We start from the raw sequence: 25,232 nt of genomic DNA, 5'->3' as shown, positions 1-25,232 counted from the left end.
CCCACCCAGCAATCACTTTGCTACATATTCCCCTGTATGGCTTCATAGGGATGTTGTTAATCAGAGTAAATCCCACCCAGCAATCACTTTGCTACATATTCCCCTGTATGGCTTCAAATGGAGGTTGTTAATCAGAGTTATTCCCACCCAGCAATCACTTTGCTACATATTCCCCTGTATGGCTTCATAGGGATGTTGTTAATCAGAGTTAATCCCACCCAGCAATCACTTTGCTACATATTCCCCTGTATGGCTTCATAGGGATGACTTCATGAGGTTTTCAACAGGTCAACTTTTTCACTTCTAGGATTTTCACTTTTCGGATGAAAGAGGTTGAATCAGGCTGTGTAAATTGAATTATTTGAGCACTGAAATATTGGTTGGAGGTGCCAATAATGCATGAGGCTTGAATAGTTATAACATGTATATGTTCTGATACGTTTTGGCCACACCCCTCCCTCCAGAAACGTAATGATGGCAACATGTCCTAGTTATCTCACTGGAAGCAACATGATGTCTTGTGACACATTCGTTATTGGGGGATTAGTCTGTTGTTGCTAGGGAATCTACAGTCAACACAAACTATTGTCAATTCTTCAGAGGACTAAGAATTCAAGAATTAGTCTGCTGTTGCTTGGCTTTGTACAGTCGCCAGAAACTTTCTGAAACCGTTTGGAGGAAGCTGATATTAAATCCTTTGATTCAATTATGTGTTAGTTGTGGACAAAGTACATTGCAGTTTCCTCCTGCATGGATTACGTGTACACAGGGTTAATGAAAACACAACGCAATCACAAAATCAATACACAGCACTATTGCAGGTCAAACACTACATTGACACTGGTTACTGAAAGAATCATTTTACGGTATTACGAAGCCTGAAATTACATGAAATGCAATTTCATTATTTAAATAGGATGGATACAATAGGATGAAAGAAATGGTAGTTGAGGATAATAGGTGTGTTGGGTGGGACACCTGGTGAGATATGGATCCAGGGCTGTAGAACGTTATGTCAAATGACGGTTCGGCTGAGGAGTACATCCATATGCACAGCTGTGTTCACATGGGGGAAGTTTACTGTCAGAGATACCTATTGTGTGTAGTGTGAATTGTCTGGCACAGAACAGGGGCAGCAGTAAGGATATACACACAATGGTAAGATATTCAACTCTGTTCAAAATGTTTCCATATCATTGCTTCAAATCAATGTTGTATCCATTTACAAAATAAACATACCATAATGCTTATCTATTTATTGACTTCTCTTCCCCAAAAGCAGATTCTTCAAGTCCCTATACCTCCTCTTTGCAAATATCACATCTTCCCTCCCTGTACAGCAGTCACCTCCAGACCCATCTCCACATCTTCCCTCCCTGTACAGCAGTCACCTTCAGACCCATCTTCCACATCTTCCCTCCCTGTACAGCAGTCACCTCCAGACCCATCTCTACATCTTCCCTCCCTGTACAGCAGTCACCTCCAGACCCATCACCACATCTTCCCTCCCTGTACAGCAGTCACCTTCAGACCCATGTCCACATCTTCCCTCCCTGTACAGCAGTCACCTCCAGACCCATCTCCGTATCTTCCCTCCCTGTACAGCAGTCACCTCCAGACCCATCTCTACATCTTCCTTTACAGCAGTCACCTCCAGACCCATCTCCACATCTTCCCTCCCTGTACAGCAGTCACCTCCAGACCCATCTCTACATCTTCCCTCCCTGTACAGCAGTCACCTCCAGACCCATCTCTACATCTTCCTTTACCGCAGTCACCTCCAGACACATCTCCACATCTTCCCTCCCTGTACAGCAGTCACCTCCAGACCCATCTCTACATCTTCCTTTACCGCAGTCACCTCCAGACCCATCTCCACATCTTCCCTCCCTGTACAGCAGTCACCTCCAGACCCATCTCTACATCTTCCTTTACCGCAGTCACCTCCAGACCCATCTCCACATCTTCCCTCCCTGTACAGCAGTCACCTCCAGACCCATCTCTACATCTTCCTTTACCGCAGTCACCTCCAGACCCATCTCCACATCTTCCCTCCCTGTACAGCAGTCACCTCCAGACACATCTCCACATCTTCCTGAACAGCAGTCACCTCCAGACCCATCTCCACATCTTCCCTCCCTGTACAGCAGTCACCTCCAGACACATCTCCACATCTTCCCTCCCTGTACAGCAGTCACCTCCAGACCCATCTCTACATCTTCCTATACAGCAGTCACCTCCAGACCCATCTCCACATCTTCCCTCCCTGTACAGCAGTCACCTCCAGACCCATCTCCACATCTTCCCTCCCTGTACATCACTCACCTCCTCTAAAACCTTAGATCACATGTTCCACAAACTGTAATGCAGCAGGTCAGTATGTAACATTTATATTCACTTAGGATCGCCTCCAGGAAGTCTTAGACAAGTGGCAGCAGTATAGAGACTTACTCAACTCCACATCACAGTACCTCCAGCGTGACTTCAAAGATTGGCTCAACCAAAATGAAGCTGATGTTCCAGACACACTTAACGAGGCACAGGAACAAAGGGAGGCAACTCAGGTGGGCATTATACCCATAAATTTAAACATGAATATTTACAAGCAATGTTCACCTTACCATTGCCAAAGTTTCTTCATCTGCCACTCCTGTAAATAACTTCTCACCCAACAGGGAATGCTGGAGAAACTGGTCACCAAAAAGCAGGATCTGGCCGCGTCTGCCCATCGCTGTGAGAACCTTGGCAGTATGGAGAATCTAGACCAGACAGAAGCTGCTGGAGATTCCTCCATCTCCCACCTGGCTGACGGGGTCAACAGAGAGCTCCAGGACGCCATCACTCAGGTGAGCCCATGTTGTGGACATCCACTGGCATAGGTTCTGGAGGGAGATCTGTGATGTAGTGGACAAAGGGATGGGCTCTGGAGGGAGATCCATGATGTAGTGTACAAAGGGATGGGCTCTGGAGGGAGATCCATGATGTAGTGTACAAAGGGATGGGTTCTGTAGGGAGATCCATGATGTAGTGTACAAAGGGATGGGCTCTGGAGGGAGATCCATAATGTAGTATACAAAGGGATGGGTTCTGGAGGGAGATCCATGATGTAGTATACAAAGGGATGGGCTCTGGAGGGAGAACCATGATGTAGTATACAAAGGGATGGGTTCTGGAGGGAGATCCATGATGTAGTGGACAAAGGTATGGGCTCTGGAGGGAGATCCATGATGTAGTGTACAAATTGATGGGCTCTGGAGGGAGATCCATGATGTTGTGGACAAAGGGATGGGTTCTGGAGGGAGATCCATGATGTAGTATACAAAGGGATGGGCTCTGGAGGGAGATCCATGATGTAGTGTACAAAGGGATGGGCTCTGGAGGGAGATCCATGATGTAGTATACAAAGGTATGGGCTCTGGAGGGAGATCCATGATGTAGTGTACAAATTGATGGGCTCTGGAGGGAGATCCATGATGTTGTTGACAAAGGGATGGGTTCTGGAGGGAGATCCATGATGTAGTATACAAAGGGATGGGCTCTGGAGGGAGATCCATGATGTAGTGGACAAAGGGATGGGCTCTGGAGGGAGATCCATGATGTAGTGTACAAATTGATGGGCTCTGGAGGGAGATCCATGATGTAGTGTACAAAGGGATGGGTTCTGGAGGGAGATCCATGATGTAGTATACAAAGGGATGGGTTCTGGAGGGAGATCTGTGATGTTGTGTACAAATTGATGGGTTCTGGAGGGAGATCCATGATGTAGTATACAAAGGCATAGGTTCTGGAGGGAGATCCATGATGTAGTGTACAAAGGGATGGGTTCTGGAGGGAGATCCATGATGTAGTATACAAAGGGATGGGTTCTGGAGGGAGATCCATGATGTAGTATACAAAGGGATGGGCTCTGGAGGGAGATCCATAATGTAGTATACAAAGGGATGGGACCTGGAGGGAGATCCATGATGTAGTGGACAAAGGTATGGGCTCTGGAGGGAGATCCATGATGTAGTGGACAAAGGTATGGGCTCTGGAGGGAGATCCATGATGTAGTGTACAAATTGATGGGCTCTGGAGGGAGATCCATGATGTTGTGGACAAAGGGATGGGTTCTGGAGGGAGATCCATGATGTAGTATACAAAGGGATGGGCTCTGGAGGGAGATCCATGATGTAGTGGACAAAGGGATGGGCTCTGGAGGGAGATCCATGATGTAGTGTACAAATTGATGGGCTCTGGAGGGAGATCCATGATGTAGTGTACAAAGGGATGGGCTCTGGGGAGAGATCCATGATGTAGTGGACAAAGGGATGGGCTCTGGAAGGAGATCCATGATGTAGTGCACAAAGGGATGGGCTCTGGAAGGAGATCCATGATGTAGTGCACAAAGGGATGGGCTCTGGGGAGAGATCCATGATGTAGTGGACAAAGGGATGGGCTCTGGAAGGAGATCCATGATGTAGTGCACAAAGGGATGGGCTCTGGAGGGAGATCCATGATGTAGTGTACAAAGGGATGGGCTCTGGGGAGAGATCCATGATGTAGTGGACAAAGGGATGGGCTCTGGAAGGAGATCCATGATGTAGTGCACAAAGGGATGGGCTCTGGAAGGAGATCCATGATGTAGTGCACAAAGGGATGGGTTCTGGAGGGAGATCCATGATGTAGTGGACAAAGGGATGGGTTCTGGAGGGAGATCCGTGATGTAGTATACAAAGGCATAGGCTCTGGAGGGAGATCCATGATGTAGTGTACAAAGGGATGGGTTCTGGAGGGAGATCCACGATGTAGTGGACAAAGGGATGGGCTCTGGAGGGAGATCCATGATGTAGTGTACAAAGGGATGGGTTCTGGAGGGAGATCCACGATGTAGTGGACAAAGGGATGGGTTCTGGGGGGAAATCCGTGATGTAGTATACAAAGGGATGGGCTCTGGAGGGAGATCCACGATGTAGTGGACAAAGGGATGGGTTCTGGGGGGAAATCCGTGATGTAGTATACAAAGGGATGGGTTCTGGAGGGAGATCCATGATGTAGTATACAAAGGGATGGGCTCTGGAGGGAGATCCATGATGTAGTGTACAAAGGGATGGGCTCTGGAGGGAGATCCATGATGTAGTGTACAAAGGGATGGGCTCTGGAGGGAGATCCATGATGTAGTGTACAAAGGGATGGGCTCTGGAGGGAGATCCATGATGTAGTGGACAAAGGGATGGGTTCTGGAGGGAGATCCATGATGTAGTGTACAAAGGGATGGGCTCTGGAGGGAGATCCATGATGTAGTGTACAAAGGGATGGGCTCTGGGGGGAGATCCATGATGTAGTGTACAAAGGGATGGGCTCTGGAGGGAGATCCATGATGTAGTGTACAAAGGGATGGGTTCTGGAGGGAGATCCATGATGTAGTGTACAAGGAGATGGGCTCTGGAGGGAGATCCATGATGTAGTGTACAAGGAGATGGGCTCTGGAGGGAGATCCATGATGTAGTGGACAAAGGGATGGGCTCTGGAGGGAGATCCATGATGTAGTGGACAAAGGGATGGGTTCTGGGGAGAGATCCATGATGTAGTGGACAAAGGGATGGGCTCTGGAGGGAGATCCATGATGTAGTGGACAAAGGGATGGGCTCTGGAGGGAGATCCATGATGCAGTGTACAAAGGGATGGGCTCTGGAGGGAGATCTGTGATGTTGTGTACAAAGGGATGGGTTCTGGAGGGAGATCCATGATGTAGTGTACAAGGAGATGGGCTCTGGAGGGAGATCCATGATGTAGTGTACAAAGGGATGGGTTCTGGAAGGAGATCCGTGATGTAGTGTACAAAGGGATGGGCTCTGGAGGGAGATCCATGATGTAGTGTACAAAGGGATGGGTTCTGGAGGGAGATCCACGATGTAGTGGACAAAGGGATGGGTTCTGGGGGGAAATCCGTGATGTAGTGGACAAAGGGATGGGCTCTGGAGGGAGATCCATGATGTAGTGTACAAATTGATGGGTTCTGGAGGGAGATCCATGATGTAGTATACAAAGGGATTGGTTCTGGAGGGAGATCCATGATGTAGTATACAAAGGGATGGGTTCTGGAGGGAGATCCATGATGTAGTGCACAAAGGGATGGGCCCTGGAGGGATATCTGCGATGTTGTTGACAAAGGGATGGGTTCTGGAAGTAAATCTGTGATGAAGTGTGCAAACGGATGGGTTCTGGGGAGAGATCCGTGATGTATAGGACAAAGGGATGGGTTCTGGTGAGAGATCTGTGAAATTGCGTCACAATGCTTTGCAGACCATTGTGAAGCATTGGTTACCATGACGTCACAATCAAATGACATCACTAATAACTCTGCTACTGAAGCTGTTAGCAGTACCTTTTACACTTTAGACACTGCTATTGCTCTCTACAAACTGAAAAGGTGGAAGAATGATTTTGAATGATCAATAAAATCTCACCCTTGTGTCTTTTGATATCAAATATATCAACACAAGTTGATAAAAGTGGAAAAACTCAGAGGCTTGCTTTTATCAACTCGTGTTGATATATTTGATATCAAAAGACAAGAGGGTGAGATTCTCTATGTGTACAAAGGGAGGGAGATCCTTGATGTAGTGTACAAAGGTTCTGGAGGGTGATGTAGTTCCCTTTCGTCTTTAGTTGCGGTATGCTGAGTCTGTCAGACACAACTGGAATTTGAGCCCCTAACTAATGACCAGCATGGATGTCAGTATCAAAGGATTTCTAAATTTCCTGATTAACAATAACTAATCTCTTTAACAACATCAGCACAAATAATTCTTGTAGATTTATTAATGTGTATCGAATATCTGAGTCAAATGAATGTATACCTGAAATTATTTGTTTATCAGCCTTCTCACTTGTGTTTAGTACAATGTACTGAAATAGAAATCAGATTGCTTGACAAAGATCAGTGAGTGACCGAACTGTTTCCCCTCCTGACAAGATGGCTATCTCCACAGTCAGGGCCTGCTTGTGTTGGGCTGCATTGTGCTGGACGCTCACTTAAACTTTGATGTTTGTCTGTCAATTACTCAAGTAATCAGTTCATTAGGCTTCGTCAGGGCAGTTATATCTGGTTGTTGAAGGCAAGTGGCACATGCTGGACCATCTGAATGGATGACGGTCAAGATGGTCCAGATCCAGAGTAGTCCTTGCCTCCGTCCAGCGTGATCGAATCGTAACGATCTGTGATTAATGATGGTAATGCTCACCTTGTTTCTGTGACCTACAGGTGGAGGCTCGCCTGGACAGTTTGCGCGACATGATCAGGAAGTGGGAGAATGTGGAGCGAGAGAGAGGCTCGCTCCGTCACTGGCTCCATGCCAAGAAGGAGGAGGTGCAAGAGATGGCACAGAAGCCAGCCAAGCTGCATGCTGAGGCCGCCGAGATTGACATTGACAGGATCAAGGTGAGTCGATCATCATTGATGTATGGAGAGTCAGTGATACCATCACATTATTGATGTATGGAGGGTCAGTGGTACCATCACATTATTGATGAATGGAGGGTCAGTGGTACCAGGACATCATTGATGTATGGAGGGTCAGTGGTACCATCACATCATTGATGTATGGAGGGTCATTGATGTATGAAGGGTCAGTGGTACCATCACATTATTGATGTATGGAGGGTCAGTCGTACCAGCACATCATTAATGTATGGAGGGTCAGTGGTACTATCACATCATTGATGTATGGAGGATCAGTCGTACCATCACATCATTGATGTATTGAGGGTCAGTGATGTATGAAGGGTCAGTGGTACCATCACATTATTGATGTATGGAGGGTCAGTGGTACCATCACATTATTGATGTGAAGAGGGTCAGTCGTACGAGCACATTATTGAAGTATGGAGGGTCAGTGGTACCATCACATCATTAATGTATGGAGGGTCAGTGGTACCAGCACATTATTGATGTATGGAGGGTCGGTGGTACCAGGACATCATTGATGTATGGAGGGTCAGTGGTACCAGGACATCACTGATGTATGGTGTCGGTGGTACCATCACATCATTGATGTATGGAGGGTCAGTGATGTATGGAGGGTCAGTGGTGCTATCACATCATTGATGTATGGAGGGTCGGTGGTACCATCACATCATTGAGGTATGGAGGGTCAGTGGTACTATCACATTGATGTATGGAGGGTCAGTGATGTATGGAGGGTCAGTGGTACTGTCACATCATTGATGTATGGAGGGTCAGTTGTACCATCACGTCATTGATGCATGGAGGGTCAGTGGTACCATCACATCACTGATGTATGGAGGGTCAGTGGTACCATCACATCATTGATGTATGGAGGGTCAGTGATATATGGAGGGTCAGTGGTACTATCACATCATTGATGTATGGAGGGTCAGTGGTACCATCACATCATTGATGTATGGAGGGTCAGTGGTACCATCACATCATTGATGTATGGAGGGTCAGTGGTACCATCACATCATTGATGTATGGAGGGTCAGTCGTACCATCACATCATTGATGTATGGATGGTCAGTCGTACCATCACATCATTGATATATGGAGGGTCAGTGGTACCATAACATCATTGATGTATGGAGGGTCAGTGGTACCATCACATCATTGATGTATGGAGGATCAGTCGTACCATCACATCATTGATGTATGGAGGGTCAGTGATGTATGGAGGGTTAGTGGTACTATCACATCATTGATGTATGGAGGGTCAGTGGTACCATCACATCATTGATGTATGGAGGGTCAGTGGTACCATCACATTGATGTATGGAGGGTCAGTGATGTATGGAGGGTCAGTGGTACCATAACATCATTGATGTATGGAGGGTCAGTGGTACCATCACATCATTGATGTATGGAGGATCAGTCGTACCATCACATCATTGATGTATGGAGGGTCAGTGATGTATGGAGGGTTAGTGGTACCATAACATCATTGATGTATGGAGGGTCAGTGGTACCATCACATCATTGATGTATGGAGGATCAGTCGTACCATCACATCATTGATGTATGGAGGGTCAGTGATGTATGGAGGGTTAGTGGTACCATAACATCATTGATGTATGGAGGATCAGTCGTACCATCACATCATTGATGTATGGAGGGTCAGTGATGTATGGAGGGTCAGTGGTACCATAACATCATTGATGTATGGAGGGTCAGTGGCACCATCACATCATTGATGTATGGAGGGTTAGTGGTACTTTCACATCATTGATGTATGGAGGGTCAGAAATGTATGGAGGGTCAGTGGTACCATAACATCATTGATGTATGGAGGGTCAGTGGTACCATCACATCATTGATGTATGGAGGGTCAGTGGTACCATCACATCATTGATGTATGGAGGGTCAGTGATGTATGGAGGGTCAGTGGTACTATCACATCATTGATGTATGGAGGGTTAGTAGTACAATCACATCATTAATGTATGGAGGGTCAGTGGTACTATCACATTATTGATGTATGGAGGGTCAGTGGTACAATCACATCATTGATGTACGGAGCGTCAGTCGTACCAGCACATTATTGATGTATGGAGGGTCAGTGGTACTATCACATCATTGATGTATGAAGGGTCAGTGGTACCATCACATCATTGATATTTGAAGGGTCAGTGGTACTATCACATTAGTGATGTATGGAGGGTCAGTGGTACCATCACATCATTGATGTATGGAGGGTTAGTGGTACCATCACATTATTGATGTATAGATGGTCAGTGGTACTATCACATTATTGATGTATGGATGGTCAGTGGTACCAGGACATCATTGATGTATGTTGTCAGTGGTACCAGCACAGTATTGATGTATGGAGGGTCGGTGGTACCATCACATCATTGATATATGGAGGATCGGTGGTACAAGAGTGGAAAATGTGTACTGTTGGAAGTTTTCAGAGATATTTTGTTAAAAATGAGGAAAAGTTGATCTGGCTCTCAGCTGTGGCCGATGTTAGTAATTGAACACCCCAGCGTGACACCATTTGTGTTCAAAAGACATCTGTCCTTCTAAAACCCTGACCAGGAATAGGTGTTTCTTTAATGATGTTTGGGGGTCAGTAATACCAGCTTCTTCATTGACCACTTGTTCCTGCAGGCCTTGCGGGATGAGGTCGTGGCTCGAGGTCCAGCCATCGAGACCTTTGTGTCCCAGTACCGGAGTCTCACCCAGCACAACCCAAGCCTGGCCGACCCTGTTGTGCAGGCTGTCCGGGACGACTGGGAGGAGCTGATTGGTCAGCTTGACAACCTCCAGGCCAGCCGGGAACAGGCACTCATCGACACACGGGAACTGCAGAACCACAACGACACGATGGATGAGGACCTGGAGAACTACGCTCGTGCGCTGGAGAGGATCGACAAGTCTGATGCTGCTGTGGAGGACAAGGGGATTCAGATGAAGGTATGTGTGACAGCTGTGGGAGTAGCGTGTAGACCTCACCCGACTCACAGTGTGGACAACATCACTAACACAGTGCTTGATGCATGCATTTTGTCCCGGGGAAGCCTGGAATAGTCTCACCATTCTGAAATCACGGCCCTAGAATAGTAACTGACAAGAGTAAGAGTGTTCATCCCTCCTGGTAGACTCGGCACCTTTCCCGGACACGGTAAGTGTTCACCAGTGCACCTGCAACACAGAAGGAGAAAATGCATGCACAAGTAGGTCTGTTTGGTTTCCCAGAGTAGGTAGTGATGTAGATACTAGTTGCCTACTTGCTTTGCATGCAGTTATATTGTTCAGTTAAATGAATTGTCTTTGATTTCATGAATATGAATCTACTTGTCCTGCCCCCTTCATCCAATCTAACAGATCACATGTCACCATTTCTTTCACCTGAGCTGAGGTTCTGCAATCTCAAGGGTGGTTCAATCAACATTCAGTGGCAGCCCACATACTGGGTTCCATGGTTAGGTATTTCTTCGTATAACCTCTCACCTCCTGTAGGGGACAGGAAAGTGTGACTGAGTCGTGAGGTAACTTGGTACGACTTGTCAGGGATATGTCTCCTGTTGTAGACCGGGGATCCTGCACCCCGGGGGACGAGGGTTTCAGTGTTGGATCAGGGATTGGGATACAACCAGGTGCTGAGGTGGTCGTGGGCAGCTCTGCACAGGTCATGAATCAATTCAGGGCACCTGTTAATGAGCTCTTCGTAGCTACTATATTCAGGGGAACTCCTGTTAGTGTTCTGAATTGCATCATGGCAACTATGCACAGGTGCTGATTCAAGTTAGGGCCCCTGGAGACTGTAAACAGGTCCTGAGTTGGGCCATTGCTTCTGTCTGTGTTACCTGAGATTGGGGGGGGGGGATTAAATCAGCTGAGTGTTGGTAATTTGAGAATGGGTGGGAATTAAAAATCCGAGATGATCCCTTACACCACCATTATGTGGGGATTAGATAAGGATTATCTTGTAATGTGGCGTTGTGTTGTGCGTGATTCCCAGTCTGTGCCTATAATCTTAGTTCACTAGCCTCATTGTCATCTCATTAACCACTTGGCTGGCCAGCTTTCGGATTGTTGTCACCGTATTGACCTTTGCGCGAAGGAAGGGTACGCTGCCTTCCTGGAACTGGCGTTCGCGTGAATACTGCTGTTTCAAGACTTCTCACTGTCAGTGATCGATGTCTGGCTGAAGAGAGACGATGGATGCCAGACAGATGTGTCCAGGTACTACAACTACTACTTCTACTACTACCACTACGACTACTACTATGACTACTACACTCCAGTAGGTGCTGCATGCGGCTTGGTCATCCTCTCCCATGTATGTGTGCCCCCTGCATGCCCCGGTGTCGGCCGACCTGTGTGTGCTTCGTGGGTCGTCTCACGGTGTACCGGTGTAACACTACCTCTGTCCTCCACTTAACACCTGCCTGTGTATCATGTAGTCAGCTTCTGCCTTCCCCTCAGTGGGCCATTGTCATCCCTGTACTCCCCTCCTTTCAACTCACTCACCCTGTGAACTAGTGCAAGAGTCTATGCCTGTACTCTCCCATCCATCCCCCTCCCTCCCTCACTCACTTACCCTGTGGACCAGTCCCAGAGTCCAGCCTGTACTCTCTCATCCATCCATCCCTCTCACTCACTCACTCTCACTCACTCACTCTCACTCACTCACTCACTCACTCACTCACTCACTCACCCTGTGGACCAGTCCCAGAGTCCAGCCTGTACTCTCTCATCCATCCATCCATCCCTCTCACTCACTCTCACTCACTCACTCACTCACTCACTGCCCCTGAGTCCTGTGAACAAGTCGTGGAATGACTCCAGGAGTATTTGTATGTCATGTCAGTAAACTGCTGACGATGCACATTATGTTAAGAAAGTGGAAAAAAGTTTAAAAGGAGCTAATTGAGGATTTTATAAGTTCATTTGGTGTATTTGACAAATTATTTGCATTTCATTGAACAGCCAGTACATTATCAAATATTAAACACTTAAGAATGTAGACGGTTCATTGCTCTAGGCCAGGCAATCCCAACATTTGTAAAGACACTATTCTATAGCTCCTGTGCCTGCAGTCGCCTGGAACATAAATCAATATCAGAGGCAGCTCCTGCTGAATGTTCAATAATCAATAGATCAATGGGTATAGAATGTCCAGCCAGGGTCTTGTGTGCTGCTGTCAAGTCTGCAAGCCCCGGGGCCACATGTACATCGTGTGATACGACTGTAATACTATAACGGCTATTAATACTCCCAGTTATGAATGAGGCTGTGATTACCCAGGACTGGCTGGCAATTGGACTTCCCTCCGCTCAGGTGCGTGTGTACACTTGCACTGGTTCCCGGGATCAGAGGTATTTAGTGGTAGTTGCACCTGGCTAGTGGAGGGTGATGGTCGTGCTCTGTTCTCAGCATCTGGATATGCATTGTGCCTTAGCCTACCCCATAACAGATCTACCCAGGTTAACCACACCCTGACTCCCCAACTACCACCACCCCTCACACCGACCTCCACCTCTTACCCCCACCCCCACCTCTTGCCCCTACCCGTCACCCCTGACCCTCTCCATCACCATGTTTTGCCAACCTCAGCTTGTTGTCATCTCTCACTTTTATCCACCTATCTGTGGTATTGTGACCTGTCTATCTGCCTATCTGTGGTATTGTGACCTGTCTATCTGCCTATCTGTGGTATTGTGACCTGTCTATCTGCCTATCTGTGGTATTGTGACCGCTATCTGCCTATGTGTGGTATGGTGACCTGTGCCCTGTTCTGTTGGCCCACTGCAGTAACCTCTGAATCTGACCAAGCAGGTTAGAATGTAATGCCATCACTTTTACTACAACTACTACCACTACTACAACTACTACTACTCTATGCAAAGCAAGCTTGCAACTGCTGTTCTGCTCATGTTGAGTGTGACAGTGATGTGTTGTGTCGCTGATGTTGCTGTTGTGTGTCTGTGTGCTGCTGTTGATGCTGTTGGAGTTAGCTGCCGCTGTTGAGAGTGGACACCATGTACCTGGCAGTGTCTGTAGGATTGTGAGAGGTGGACAACACAAGTAGGTAGCAGACAACTGCTTGTTTGGTTTTTGATGTTCCATTTCAAATATTTCATTTATACCAGAAAGGTTTTATTGAGATGATTTAAAGTGCTAGCCAGCTTTACAGTACAGTCTGAGCTAGGGCAGTATATATATATAACTTGTGCCCGAGTGTAACTGGTAAAATAATCTCAAGGTAACAGCCAGCATTGCAGGTATTTTTGTCAGTGTGACAGATGGCTAAACATCATGTTTACATTCATGTAACTGTTATTTTTGCTCACAGGTGATATGATTTTTTAATGAACATTCAATATAAGTGTCACTGTTCATAGGACAATCATCACTTGGCAGACTTTGATGTTTGATATTCCTCAGTTGGTATGTTGACATTTGTTACTTGATGATGATTGAGCCTCTGGTTCTCTTGATTGAACCATTGACTGGTATGACTAAACCTCTGACTGGTATGACTGAACCATTGACTGGTATGACTGAACAATTGACTGGTATGACTGAACCATTGACTGGTATGACTGAACCTCTGACTGGTATGATTGAACCATTGACTGGTATGACTGAACAATGGACTGGTATGATTGAACCACTGACTGGTATGACTGAACCACTGACTGGTTTGACTGAACCATTAACTGGTATGACTGAACCATTGACTGGTATGACCGAACCATTGACTGGTATGATTGAACCATTGACTGGTAGGACTGAACTTCTGACTGGTATGACTGAACCTCTGACTGTTATGACTGAACCTCTGACTGTTATGACTGAACCACTGACTGGTATGACTGAACCTCTGACTGGTATGACTGAACCATTGACCCGTCTGACTGAACCATTGACTGGTATGACTGAACCCCTGACTGTTATGACTGAACCACTGACTGGTATGACTGAACCATTGACTGGTATGACTGAACCTCTGACTGGTATGACTGAACCCCTGACTGTTATGACTGAACCACTGACTGGTATGACTGAACCATTGACTGGTATGACTGAACCCCTGACTGTTATTACTGAACCACTGACTGGTATGACTGAACCATTGACCTTTATGACTGAACCATTGACTCGTATGACTGAACCATTGACTGGTATGACTGAACTTTTGACTGTAATGACTGAACCACTGACTGGTATGACTGAACCTCTGACAGGTATGACTGAACCTCTGACTGGTATGACTGAACCATTGACTCGTATGACTGAACCATTGACTGTTATGACTGAACCATTGACTGGTATGACAGAACCACTGACTGGTATGATTAAACCGCTGACTGGTTTGACTGAACCATTGACTGGTATGACTGGACCATTTACTGGTTTGATTGAACCACTGACTGGTTTGACTGAACCACAGACTGGTATGATTGGGCCATTGACTGGTATGACTGAACCTCTGACTGGTATGACTGGACCATTTACTGGTTTGACTGAACCATTGACTGGTATGACTGAACCACTGACTGGTATGATTGAACTGCTGACTGGTTTGACTCAACCACTGACCGGTTTGACTGAACCATTGACTGGTATGACTGGACCATTTACTGGTTTGATTGAACCACTGACTGGTTTGACTGAACCTCTGACAGGTATGACTGAACCTCTGACTCGTATGACTGAACCATTGACTCGTATGACTGAACCATTGACTGTTATGACTGAACCATTGACTGGTATGACAGAACCACTGACTGGTATGATTGAACCGCTGACTGGTTTGACTGAACCACTGACTGGTTTGACTGAACCATTGACAGTTGGTTACAATAGGTTAAAGTGTAAGACATTTGGTTACAGTAGGTTAGACTGCAAGACAGTTGGTTACACTAGGTTAAAGTGGAAGACAGTTGGTTACATTAGGTTAGACTGCAAGACAGTTGGTTACAGTAGGTTAAAGTGTAAGACATTTGGTTACAGTAGGTTAGACTGCAAGACAGTTGGTTACAGTAGGTTAAAGTGTAAGACATTTGGTTTCACTAAGTTAAAGTGTAAGACATCTGGTTACAGTAGGTTAAAGTGTAAGACATCTGGTTTCACTAAGTTAAAGTGTAAGACAGTTGGTTACAATAGGTTAAAGTGTAAGACATTTGGTTACAGTAGGTTAGACTGCAAGACAGTTGGTTACACTAGGTTAAAGTGTAAGACAATTGGTTTCACTAAGTTAAAGTGTAAGACATTTGGTTACATTAGGTTAGGCTGCAAGACAGTTGGTTACAGTAGGTTAAAGTGTAAGACATTTGGTTTCACTAAGTTAAAGTGTAAGACAGTTGGTTACAATAGGTTAGAGTGTAAGACAGTTGGTTACAGTATGTTAGACTGCAAGACAGTTGGTTACAGTAGGTTAAAGTGTAAGACATTTGGTTACAGTAGGTTAGACTGCAAGACAGTTGGTTACAGTAGGTTAAAGTGTAAGACATTTGGTTTCACTAAGTTAAAGTGTAAGACAGTTGGTTACAATAGGTTAAAGTGTAAGACATTTGGTTACAGTAGGTTAGACTGCAAGACAGTTGGTTACACTAGGTTAAAGTGTAAGACAATTGGTTTCACTAAGTTAAAGTGTAAGACATTTGGTTACATTAGGTTAGGCTGCAAGACAGTTGGTTACAGTAGGTTAAAGTGTAAGACATTTGGTTTCACTAAGTTAAAGTGTAAGACAGTTGGTTACAATAGGTTAGAGTGTAAGACAGTTGGTTACAGTATGTTAGACTGCAAGACAGTTGGTTACAGTAGGTTAGAGTGTAAGACATTTGGTTACAGTAGGTTAGACGGCAAGACAGTTGGTTACAGTAGGTTAAAGTGTAAGACATTTGGTTTCACTAAGTTAAAGTGTAAGACAGTTGGTTACAGTAGGTTAGACTGCAAGACAGTTGGTTACAGTAGGTTAGAGTGTAAGACATTTGGTTACAGTAGGTTAGACTGCAAGACAGTTGGTTACAGTAGGTTAAAGTGTAAGACATTTGGTTTCACTAAGTTAAAGTGTAAGACAGTTGGTTACAATAGGTTAGAGTGTAAGACATTTGGTTACATTAGGTTAGACTGCGAGACAGTTGGTTACAATAGGTTAAAGTGTAAGACATTTGGTTACAGTAGGTTAAAATGTAAGACAGTTGGTTAAAATCGGTTAGAGTGTAAGACAGTTGGTTACAATAGGTTAGAGTGTAAGACAGTTGGTTACAGTATGTTAGACTGCAAGACAGTTGGTTACAGTAGGTTAAAGTGTAAGACAGTTGGTTACATTAGGTTAGACTGCAAGACAGTTGGTTACAGTAGGTTAAAGTGTAAGACAGTTGGTTACAGTAGGTTAGACTGCAAGACAGTTGGTTACAGTATGTTAAATTGTAAGACATTTGGTTACAGTAGGTTAGACTGTAAGACAATTGGCTAAAATAGGTTAAAGTGTAAGACATTTTGGTTACAGTAGGTTATACTGCAAGACAGTTGGTTACAGTATGTTAAAGTGTAAGAAAGTTGGTTACAGTATGTTAGACTGTAAGACAGTTGGTTACAATATATAAGACTGTAAGACCGTTGCTTACAATAGGTTAAAGTGTAAGACAGTTCGTTAGAATAGGTTAAATTGTAAAACAGTTGGTTACAATAGGTTAAATTGTAAGACAGTTTGTTACAGTAGATTAAAAGCGTAAGACAGATGGTTACAATAGGTTAAAAGTGTAAGACAGATGGTTACAATAGGTTAAAAGCGTAAGACAGATAGTTACAATAGGTTAAAAGCGTGAGACAGATAGTTACAATAGGTTAAAAGCGTAAGACAGATAGTTACAATAGATTAAAAGCGTAAGACAGATAGTTACAATAGGTTTAAAGTGTAAGACAGATAGTTACAATAGGTTAAAGGCGTAAGACAGATAGTTACAATAGGTTAAAAGCGTAAGACAGATAGTTACAATAGGTTAAAAGCGTGAGACAGATAGTTACAATAGGTTAAAAGCGTAAGACAGATAGTTACAATAGGTTAAAAGCGTAAGACAGATAGTTACAATAGGTTTAAAGTGTAAGACAGATAGTTACAATAGGTTAAAGGCGTAAGACAGATAGTTACAATAGGTTAAAAGCGTAAGACAGATAGTTACAATAGGTTAAAAGCGTAAGACAGATAGTTACAATAGGTTAAAAGCGTAAGACAGATAGTTACAATAGGTTTAAAGTGTAAGACAGATGGTTACAATAGGTTAAAAGCGTAAGACAGATAGTTACAATAGGTTAAAAGCATAAGACAGATAGTTACAATAGGTTTAAAGTGTAAGACAGATGGTTACAATAGGTTAAAAGCGTAAGACAGATGGTTACAATAGGTTAAAGGCGTAAGACAGATAGTTACAATAGGTTAAAAGCGTAAGACATCTGGTTATAGTAGGTTAAAGTGTAAGACATCTGGTTACACTAGGTTAAAGTGTAAGACATCTGGTTACAGTAGGTTAAAGTGTAAGACATCTGGTTACACTAGGTTAAAGTGTAAGACATCTGGTTACAGTAGGTTAAAGTGTGAGACATCTGGTTACAGTAGGTTAAAGTGTAAGACATCTGGTTACAGTAGGTTAAAGTGTAAGACATCTGGTTATACTAGGTTAAAGTGTAAGACATCTGGTTACACTAGGTTAAAGTGTAAGACATCTGGTTACACTAGGTTAAAGTGTAAGACATCTGGTTATACTAGGTTAAAGTGAAAGACATCTGGTTATACTAGGTTAAAGTGTAAGATATCTGGTTACAGTAGGTTAAAGTGTAAGACATCTGGTTACACTAGGTTAAAGTGTAAGACATCTGGTTACACTAGGTTAAAGTGAAAGACATCTGGTTATACTAGGTTAAAGCGTAAGACATCTGGTTACAGTAGGTTAAAGTGTAAGACATCTGGTTACACTAGGTTAAAGTGTAAGACATCTGGTTACAGTAGGTTAAAGTGTAAGACATCTGGTTACACTAGGTTAAAGTGTAAGACATCTGGTTACACTAGGTTAAAGTGAAAGACATCTGGTTATACTAGGTTAAAGCGTAAGACATCTGGTTACAGTAGGTTAAAGCGTAAGACATCTGGTTACAGTAGGTTAAAGTGTAAGACATCTGGTTACACTAGGTTAAAGTGTAAGACATCTGGTTACACTAGGTTAAAGTGTAAGACATCTGGTTACAGTAGGTTAAAGTGTAAGACATCTGGTTACACTAGGTTAAAGTGTAAGACATCTGGTTACACTAGGTTAAAGTGTAAGACATCTGGTTACACTAGGTTAAAGCGTAAGACATCTGGTTACAGTAGGTTAAAGTGTAAGACATCTGGTTACACTAGGTTAAAGTGTAAGACATCTGGTTACAGTAGGTTAAAGTGTAAGACATCTGGTTACACTAGGTTAAAGTGTAAGACATCTGGTTACACTAGGTTAAAGCGTAAGACATCTGGTTACACTAGGTTAAAGTGTAAGACATCTGGTTATACTAGGTTAAAGTGTAAGACATCTGGTTACACTAGGTTAAAGTGTGAGACATCTGGTTACAGTAGGTTAAAGTGTAAGACATCTGGTTATACTAGGTTAAAGTGTAAGACATCTGGTTATACTAGGTTAAAGTGTAAGACATCTGGTTACACTAGGTTAAAGTGTAAGACAGATGGTTACAGTAGGTTAAAGTGTAAGACATCTGGTTATACTAGGTTAAAGTGTAAGACATCTGGTTACAGTAGGTTAAAGTGTAAGACAGATGGTTATACTAGGTTAAAGTGTAAGACATCTGGTTACAGTAGGTTAAAGTGTGAGACATCTGGTTACAGTAGGTTAAAGTGTAAGACATCTGGTTACACTAGGTTAAAGTGTAAGACATCTGGTTACAGTAGGTTAAAGTGTAAGACATCTGGTTACACTAGGTTAAAGTGTGAGACATCTGGTTACACTAGGTTAAAGTGTAAGACATCTGGTTATACTAGGTTAAAGTGTAAGACATCTGGTTACAGTAGGTTAAAGTGTAAGACATCTGGTTATACTAGGTTAAAGTGTAAAACATCTGGTTACAGTAGGTTAAAGTGTAAGACATCTGGTTACAGTAGGTTAAAGTGTAAGACATCTGGTTACAGTAGGTTAAAGTGTAAGACATCTGGTTATACTAGGTTAAAGTGTAAGACAGATGGTTATACTAGGTTAAAGTGTAAGACATCTGGTTACAGTAGGTTAAAGTGTAAGACATCTGGTTACACTAGGTTAAAGCGTAAGACATCTGGTTACACTAGGTTAAAGTGTAAGACATCTGGTTATACTAGGTTAAAGTGTAAGACATCTGGTTACACTAGGTTAAAGTGTGAGACATCTGGTTATACTAGGTTAAAGTGTAAGACATCTGGTTATACTAGGTTAAAGTGTAAGACATCTGGTTACAGTAGGTTAAAGTGTAAGACAGATGGTTATACTAGGTTAAAGTGTAAGACATCTGGTTACAGTAGGTTAAAGTGTAAGACATCTGGTTACACTAGGTTAAAGCGTAAGACATCTGGTTATACTAGGTTAAAGTGTAAGACATCTGGTTACACTAGGTTAAAGTGTAAGACATCTGGTTATACTAGGTTAAAGTGTAAGACATCTGGTTACAGTAGGTTGAAGTGTAAGACATCTGGTTATACTAGGTTAAAGTGTAAGACATCTGGTTATACTAGGTTAAAGTGTAAGACATCTGGTTACAGTAGGTTAAAGTGTAAGACATCTGGTTACAGTAGGTTAAAGTGTAAGATATCTGGTTACAGTAGGTTAAAGTGTAAGACATCTGGTTACAGTAGGTTAAAGTGTAAGACAGATGGTTACAGTAGGTTAAAGTGTAAGACATCTGGTTACAGTAGGTTAAAGTGTGAGACATCTGGTTATACTAGGTTAAAGTGTAAGACATCTGGTTACAGTAGGTTAAAGTGTAAGATATCTGGTTACAGTAGGTTAAAGTGTAAGACATCTGGTTACACTAGGTTAAAGTGTAAGACATCTGGTTACACTAGGTTAAAGTGTAAGACATCTGGTTATACTAGGTTAAAGTGTAAGACATCTGGTTACACTAGGTTAAAGCGTAAGACATCTGGTTACAGTAGGTTAAAGTGTAAGACATCTGGTTACACTAGGTTAAAGTGTAAGACATCTGGTTATACTAGGTTAAAGTGTAAGACATCTGGTTATACTAGGTTAAAGTGTAAGACATCTGGTTACAGTAGGTTAAAGTGTAAGACATCTGGTTATACTAGGTTAAAGTGTAAGACATCTGGTTACAGTAGGTTAAAGTGAAAGACATCTGGTTACAGTAGGTTAAAGTGTAAGACATCTGGTTACAGTAGGTTAAAGTGTAAGACATCTGGTTACAGTAGGTTAAAGTGAAAGACATCTGGTTACAGTAGGTTAAAGTGTAAGACATCTGGTTAGACTAGGTTAAAGTGTAAGACATCTGGTTACAGTAGGTTAAAGTGTGAGACATCTGGTTATACTAGGTTAAAGTGTAAGACATCTGGTTATACTAGGTTAAAGTGTAAGACATCTGGTTACAGTAGGTTAAAGTGTAAGACATCTGGTTACACTAGGTTAAAGTGTAAGACATCTGGTTATACTAGGTTAAAGTGTGAGACATCTGGTTACACTAGGTTAAAGTGTAAGACATCTGGTTATACTAGGTTAAAGTGTAAGACATCTGGTTACAGTAGGTTAAAGTGAAAGACATCTGGTTACAGTAGGTTAAAGTGTAAGACATCTGGTTATACTAGGTTAAAGTGTAAGACATCTGGTTATACTAGGTTAAAGTGTAAGACATCTGGTTACAGTAGGTTAAAGTGAAAGACATCTGGTTACAGTAGGTTAAAGTGTAAGACATCTGGTTATACTAGGTTAAAGTGTAAGACATCTGGTTACACTAGGTTAAAGTGTAAGACATCTGGTTATACTAGGTTAAAGTGTGAGACATCTGGTTACACTAGGTTAAAGTGTAAGACATCTGGTTACACTAGGTTAAAGTGTGAGACATCTGGTTACACTAGGTTAAAGTGTAAGACATCTGGTTATACTAGGTTAAAGTGTAAGACATCTGGTTACAGTAGGTTAAAGTGTAAGACATCTGGTTACACTAGGTTAAAGTGTAAGACATCTGGTTACAGTAGGTTAAAGTGTAAGACGTCTGGTTATACTAGGTTAAAGTGTAAGACATCTGGTTACAGTAGGTTAAAGTGTAAGACATCTGGTTACAGTAGGTTAAAGTGTAAGACATCTGGTTACAGTAGGTTAAAGTGTAAGACATCTGGTTACACTAGGTTAAAGTGTAAGACATCTGGTTATACTAGGTTAAAGTGTAAGACATCTGGTTACACTAGGTTAAAGTGTAAGACATCTGGTTATACTAGGTTAAAGTGTAAGACATCTGGTTACAGTAGGTTAAAGTGAAAGACATCTGGTTACAGTAGGTTAAAGTGTAAGACATCTGGTTATACTAGGTTAAAGTGTAAGACATCTGGTTACACTAGGTTAAAGTGTAAGACATCTGGTTATACTAGGTTAAAGTGTAAGACATCTGGTTACACTAGGTTAAAGTGTAAGACAGATGGTTACAGTAGGTTAAAGTGTGAGACATCTGGTTATACTAGGTTAAAGTGTAAGACATCTGGTTATACTAGGTTAAAGTGTAAGACATCTGGTTACAGTAGGTTAAAGTGTAAGACATCTGGTTACACTAGGTTAAAGTGTAAGACATCTGGTTACAGTAGGTTAAAGTGTAAGACATCTGGTTACAGTAGGTTAAAGTGTAAGACATCTGGTTACAGTAGGTTAAAGTGTAAGACATCTGGTTACACTAGGTTAAAGTGTAAGACATCTGGTTACAGTAGGTTAAAGTGTAAGATATCTGGTTACACTAGGTTAAAGTGTAAGACATCTGGTTACAGTAGGTTAAAGTGTAAGACATCTGGTTACAGTAGGTTAAAGTGTAAGACATCTGGTTACACTAGATTAAAGTGTAAGACATCTGGTTACACTAGGTTAAAGTGTAAGACATCTGGTTACAGTAGGTTAAAGTGTAAGACATCTGGTTACACTAGGTTAAAGTGTAAGACATCTGGTTACAGTAGGTTAAAGTGTAAGACATCTGGTTACAGTAGGTTAAAGTGTAAGACATCTGGTTACAGTAGGTTAAAGTGTAAGACATCTGGTTACACTAGGTTAAAGTGTAAGACATCTGGTTACACTAGGTTAAAGTGTAAGACATCTGGTTACAATAGGTTAAAGTGTAAGACATCTGGTTACAGTAGGTTAAAGTGTAAGACATCTGGTTATACTAGGTTAAAGTGTAAGACATCTGGTTACAATAGGTTAAAGTGTAAGACATCTGGTTACAGTAGGTTAAAGTGTAAGATATCTGGTTACAGTAGGTTAAAGTGTAAGACATCTGGTTACACTAGGTTAAAGTGTAAGACATCTGGTTACACTAGGTTAAAGTGTAAGACATCTGGTTATACTAGGTTAAAGTGTAAGATATCTGGTTACAGTAGGTTAAAGTGTAAGACATCTGGTAACAGTAGGTTAAAGTGAAAGACATCTGGTTACAGTAGGTTAAAGTGTAAGACATCTGGTTACAGTAGGTTAAAGTGTAAGACAGATGGTTACAGTAGGTTAAAGTGTAAGACATCTGGTTATACTAGGTTAAAGTGTGAGACATCTGGTTACAGTAGGTTAAAGTGTAAGACATCTGGTTATACTAGGTTAAAGTGTAAGACATCTGGTTATACTAGGTTAAAGTGTAAGACAGATGGTTACAGTAGGTTAAAGTGTAAGACATCTGGTTACACTAGGTTAAAGTGTAAGACATCTGGTTACAGTAGGTTAAAGTGTAAGACATCTGGTTATACTAGGTTAAAGTGTAAGACATCTGGTTACAGTAGGTTAAAGTGTAAGACATCTGGTTATACTAGGTTAAAGTGTAAGACATCTGGTTACAGTAGGTTAAAGTGTAAGACATCTGGTTACAGTAGGTTAAAGTGTAAGACATCTGGTTACAGTAGGTTAAAGTGTAAGACATCTGGTTACAGTAGGTTAAAGTGTAAGACATCTGGTTACAGTAGGTTAAAGTGTAAGACATCTGGTTACAGTAGGTTAAAGTGTAAGACATCTGGTTATACTAGGTTAAAGTGTAAGACATCTGGTTATACTAGGTTAAAGTGTAAGACAGATGGTTACAGTAGGTTAAAGTGTAAGACATCTGGTTACACTAGGTTAAAGTGTAAGACATCTGGTTACACTAGGTTAAAGTGTAAGACATCTGGTTACAGTAGGTTAAAGTGTGAGACATCTGGTTACACTAGGTTAAAGTGTAAGACATCTGGTTACACTAGGTTAAAGTGTGAGACATCTGGTTACACTAGGTTAAAGTGTAAGACATCTGGTTACACTAGGTTAAAGTGTAAGACATCTGGTTATACTAGGTTAAAGTGTAAGACATCTGGTTACACTAGGTTAAAGTGTAAGACAGATGGTTACAGTAGGTTAAAGTGTGAGACATCTGGTTACACTAGGTTAAAGTGTAAGACATCTGGTTACAGTAGGTTAAAGTGTAAGACATCTGGTTATACTAGGTTAAAGTGTAAGACATCTGGTTACAGTAGGTTAAAGTGTAAGACATCTGGTTACAGTAGGTTAAAGTGTAAGACATCTGGTTACAGTAGGTTAAAGTGTAAGACATCTGGTTACAGTAGGTTAAAGTGTAAGACATCTGGTTACAGTAGGTTAAAGTGTAAGACAGATGGTTACAGTAGGTTAAAGTGTAAGACATCTGGTTATACTAGGTTAAAGTGTAAGACATCTGGTTACACTAGGTTAAAGTGTAAGACAGATGGTTACAGTAGGTTAAAGTGTGAGACATCTGGTTACACTAGGTTAAAGTGTAAGACATCTGGTTACACTAGGTTAAAGTGTGAGACATCTGGTTATACTAGGTTAAAGTGTAAGACATCTGGTTACAGTAGGTTAAAGTGTAAGACATCTGGTTACAGTAGGTTAAAGTGAAAGACATCTGGTTATACTAGGTTAAAGTGTAAGACATCTGGTTACAGTAGGTTAAAGTGTAAGACATCTGGTTACAGTAGGTTAAAGTGTAAGACAGATGGTTATACTAGGTTAAAGTGTAAGACATCTGGTTACAGTAGGTTAAAGTGTAAGACATCTGGTTATACTAGGTTAAAGTGTAAGACATCTGGTTATACTAGGTTAAAGTGTAAGACATCTGGTTACACTAGGTTAAAGTGTAAGACATCTGGTTATACTAGGTTAAAGTGTAAGACATCTGGTTACACTAGGTTAAAGTGTAAGACATCTGGTTACAGTAGGTTAAAGTGAAAGACATCTGGTTACAGTAGGTTAAAGTGAAAGACATCTGGTTATACTAGGTTAAAGTGTAAGACATCTGGTTACAGTAGGTTAAAGTGTAAGATATCTGGTTACAGTAGGTTAAAGTGTAAGACATCTGGTTACAGTAGGTTAAAGTGTAAGACATCTGGTTATACTAGGTTAAAGTGTAAGACATCTGGTTACAGTAGGTTAAAGTGTAAGATATCTGGTTACACTAGGTTAAAGTGTAAGACATCTGGTTATACTAGGTTAAAGTGTAAGACATCTGGTTACACTAGGTTAAAGTGTAAGACATCTGGTTACACTAGGTTAAAGTGTAAGACATCTGG

The 25,232-nt window shown here is 42.4% G+C and overlaps 1 protein-coding gene across 3 annotated transcripts in view; it reads left to right on the top strand.

Moving 5' to 3' along the window:
- LOC124127167 (muscle-specific protein 300 kDa-like) overlaps positions 1 to 25,232 on the top strand; it is a 270,673-nt gene that overhangs the window by 130,003 nt on the left and 115,438 nt on the right. For all 3 annotated transcript variants that reach the window (XM_048384845.1, XM_048384846.1, XM_048384847.1), the window contains 4 exons: positions 2,403 to 2,564; positions 2,676 to 2,846; positions 7,247 to 7,423; positions 10,109 to 10,414. In XM_048384845.1, coding sequence (XP_048240802.1) covers positions 2,403 to 2,564; positions 2,676 to 2,846; positions 7,247 to 7,423; positions 10,109 to 10,414 — 816 coding nt within the window. The remainder of the gene's footprint in view (positions 1 to 2,402; positions 2,565 to 2,675; positions 2,847 to 7,246; positions 7,424 to 10,108; positions 10,415 to 25,232) is intronic.

This window comes from Haliotis rufescens, unplaced genomic scaffold, assembly GCF_023055435.1.
Source record: "Haliotis rufescens isolate VD_foot unplaced genomic scaffold, xgHalRufe1.0.p SCAF_51, whole genome shotgun sequence".
Lineage (NCBI taxonomy): Eukaryota > Metazoa > Mollusca > Gastropoda > Lepetellida > Haliotidae > Haliotis > Haliotis rufescens.
Note: the sequence above shows the minus strand (reverse complement) of the source record. Positions and strands in the feature narration are given on the sequence as shown.